We start from the raw sequence: 3,672 nt of genomic DNA, 5'->3' as shown, positions 1-3,672 counted from the left end.
ATGGAAGCTACCACTTTGTTCACATTGTCCTTCCTTTTCCTTTCCTTCACAACAATTGGAGTGGACGCCAGTCATGGTATCTCCATTGTTGATGATCATCAGCCTCTTGAAGTTCTTGACTCATCCGGAAACAAACTCCAAAAGGGTGAATATTATTACATACAGCCTTTGCTAGCGTGGCCTTACTTATATAACGCCGCCATTGTCTCAGTTATATATCATCCTGGAACTACCTGGCTTCAACTCGAAATTGAAACTTTTTTTTTTTTTTTTTGAGATATTCAAGAAGAATTTCCTCTACAATAACAAATTAGAGAAATGGTATTAATTATAAAATAATAGTTGTAAGGATTATATAAAAAAAATTTGTCACATAGACATGTATAAGAATAAATTGTTTTAATGGGTCAATATAAAAAAAGTATTGATGCGAATATCTTTTGAGTTATGACATTATAAGGATTAAAAAAAAAATTGGAACACATCCGAAAAGATATTTTAATAAAAGCAAGCAAGCTAATAAAATAATAAAAATTCAAAATCTAATAGCATTTAATTATGCATGACTCGTTGTATGAAAGTAAAAAAGAAACAAAGACAATTAAATAAGGATGCATATAAAAGAAATTATTTAGTCAGCGTAAATGAGAAGAAAAAAGGAAATCATTTAATAAGCGTAAACCGAAAAAAATAAATTAAAAAAAGTATATCATATGAAAATTAAATTGTAAAAGAGAATTTGACAAAATATTAGGCACTAATTGTAATAATATCTATTAGTATATGGTCCAATTACTAGAAAAAGTACGGAGAAAATGAGATCACGCACTGTCCAAAATCTAGGTAGCATTATTCTCAAACAAAAAAAAAAACAAAAAAAATCTAGCTAGCGTTAGGGGGTCCGCCTATCATTCCTATCCCTATCTCTACTGATATAAAAGAGTGATATGAACCTATGACAATATATTGTCTTGATTCACTTAGACTACTGGCCGTATTAAACAAGTAAAATGAAACTCTCCCAATATTTATGGATTACTGACTAACAATTATACACTAATATTATGTGTAATGTAGAGACAGGACCACTGCCCTTTCTATAAAAAAAAAAAAAAAAAAAAAAAAAAAAGATCAACCTGGACCACTGTCCTTGACACCTTATTGTGGCTTCATTCTTGATTTGCCATTTATTCATTAATAGTGACAATATATATCCATTAGTATGGGTCTAATTACTAGAAAACGTCCTTTTCCAAAACATATTTTTAAATGAGGTTAATTATTGACTAAATAAACCATAAAGAGAAAGTCATTTTGACCATTTCAGATTAAAATCAGTGTCCAACATCTAGCTATTATCAGAATCTGATCCTCATCATGATCTCTACCTCTAGTAAAGTAAAAGAGTGAAACGAACCTATGACAAGCTTATTTTTTTTATCATATTCTCAAAATAATTCCTCTTTTTAAGGAAATTTATTTTTATTGCAGTAAAATTTAATTTTAAGATTAAAGTACAATATAAAATGGAATTGAAAGATAAGTAGATAACGATGCTAAAAAAACTAAAACGACGTCAATTTGAAAAGAATTTCGAGGAAACGAACATAAAAAATCAAATGATAATGTCTCTATTCCTAAACGAAAATTATTTTTTTTATTAAAGTAAAAGTGTTTTATTTATTTTTCTCAAAAAAAAATTCTATTTTTAAGGATAAAATTTTATAGCAGTAAAATTTAATTTTCTTTTCTAGTATATTTAGATTTATTTTCTTAAAGTAGAAATTTTACTTTATTAAGGAAATAATACAAGTATAACTTATTTCCTTCAAAACATACTAATTGTTTTCATCAAGAATATATTTTAATTAATTAGCAGGTGAGAACCTGCCTCTATAAAATCACAAGCTTCAAGTTTTAAAAAAAGAAAAAACCACGAGCTTCAAATTCATCTGTACACAAAATCTAAAGAAACTACCATACAATATTAATGGAAGCTACTATTTTATTCACACCATTCTTCCATTATTGTATTAAGAGGATACATATATAGGATACCATATATCTGTGAGAATTTGTGTGCTGGAGGCCAGGCCTTAAATCGGGTACAATGGGTAGGTGGCAAAAATCTTCACATTAGAAACATGCATGAATGTTGCTACTCAAGGTAGTTAGAAATCCTTAACTCTCTATAAATACAAGCTTTGTTTTAGTCATTTCTACACAAAAATCCCAAAGATAACACAAATGGAAGCTACCACTTTATTCACATTATCCTTCCTTTTACTTTCTTTCACAACAAAGTATGGAGTGTACGCCAGTCGTGGTATCTCCAGACCAGATAAGGAACCTCCGGCAGTTCTTGACATAGATGGAAACGAAGTCGAAGTGGGTGAATATTATTACTTCATACCTTCGCTACTGCTGGCTCGCTTATAAACTGCCGCCATTGTCCCGGGTATATATCGTCCTGGAACTACCTGGTTTCAACTCGAAATTGAAGAATTTATTTATGGGATAGAAGGTCTTCCAGTAACATTTTCACCCACCAATCTCACCGAAGATGCATCGATTCACGTGTCCACTGATCTCAACATCAAGTTATACCCTAATGAAGTAATACCAGTATTGGGAGAGTCACCGGTGTGGAAGGTGCCGGAAGGACTTGGAGCGCCACCGTTTGTGACTCTTGGTGGAGCGGAGGGAGATATAAGCAGTTGCTTCAAGATCGAAAAAGCTTCGGAAATAGATGATCGTACCTACAAGCTTGTTTCTAGCTCTGGTGGAGATGTTGGGATCTCAAACAGATCCGGTGGGACAAAGCGTTTGGCTTTGGCTGATGAAGCATTAAGCTTTTCATTCTTACCCGCAAAAGATGGACTTGCAGCTTCAAAATGAAGCATTTAAAATAAATTACAAAAATGAAAGTTTACTTCTTCCAAGCATACTAACGCATCTAATATCAATAGATTTAGATGCTGATATACATACAAATAGTATTATAAATAAGGAAGAAGAAGATCTTTTGTGTGTTTGTATCGTTTTGTTATGAATCTTAATGAGAAATGGCATTATATGCTCTTAATATCGCTTTATTTTAACATCAATTCTTTTTATTTTAACATCACGAGTACCGTAATTATGTTCTATTCCTGTTGTATCTCTTGTAGATTAGCATATATATATATAGGCCTTATGTGCAATGTACATATTGAACCACTATCTCTTGTAGATCAGCATATATATATATATATAGGCCTTATGTGCAATGTACATATTGAACCACTAATCTCGAGTCATGACACATTACTAGGGCTTTTACTCTAGATATCACTTCTACTCTTGATTTGTGCTTTGTATTAGAATCTGACATTAATTTTTATAACAGTAATTATATAGTAAACAAAATATTTGTGAAATGGATTTTTTTAAAGTAACCAACATGTTTGTTGTTAATAATTTATTTACCAAGCGATAATAATTTATTTATTTTGAGAAAATAAATTATTTATCAGTAAATATACTATGCATTTCCATCATTTGAAAAATTTGTTAGTTATTTACAAAATTGTTCAAAACTATTCTATTTGCATCCCTATCCCTTTTGATAATTTCTTTTCTATGGTACAATTTCTAGAAGAGGTTAAAAAGAACCGCATAAACTATCTGAAG

The 3,672-nt window shown here is 30.6% G+C and overlaps 1 protein-coding gene across 1 annotated transcript; it reads left to right on the top strand.

Annotated features, from left to right (window-relative positions):
* Window positions 1–2,989, top strand: LOC21387897 (cysteine protease inhibitor WSCP). Its single transcript, XM_024172257.1, has 2 exons — window positions 1–266; window positions 2,514–2,989. Exons 1-2 carry the CDS (start codon window positions 1–3, stop codon window positions 2,896–2,898), a joined length of 651 nt encoding a protein of 216 aa, XP_024028025.1. The 3' UTR covers window positions 2,899–2,989.
* Window positions 2,990–3,672: the final 683 nt, after the last annotated feature.

This window comes from Morus notabilis, unplaced genomic scaffold (assembly GCF_000414095.1).
Source record: "Morus notabilis unplaced genomic scaffold, ASM41409v2 Scaffold2151, whole genome shotgun sequence".
Classification (NCBI taxonomy): Eukaryota; Viridiplantae; Streptophyta; class Magnoliopsida; order Rosales; family Moraceae; genus Morus; species Morus notabilis.
The sequence above is the reverse complement of the archived record's forward strand: the minus strand, read 5'-3'. Positions and strand labels throughout refer to the sequence as shown.

Bases quoted from the DNA above. Each gene is read 5' to 3' on its own strand.
- LOC21387897 (XM_024172257.1), top strand. From the start codon at position 1: ATGGAAGCTACCACTTTGTTCACATTGTCCTTCCTTTTCCTTTCCTTC. The intron at 267-2,513 runs TTTTTTTTGAGA...AGAATTTATTTA, and splicing joins GAAATTGAAACTTTTTTTTT to TGGGATAGAAGGTCTTCCAG.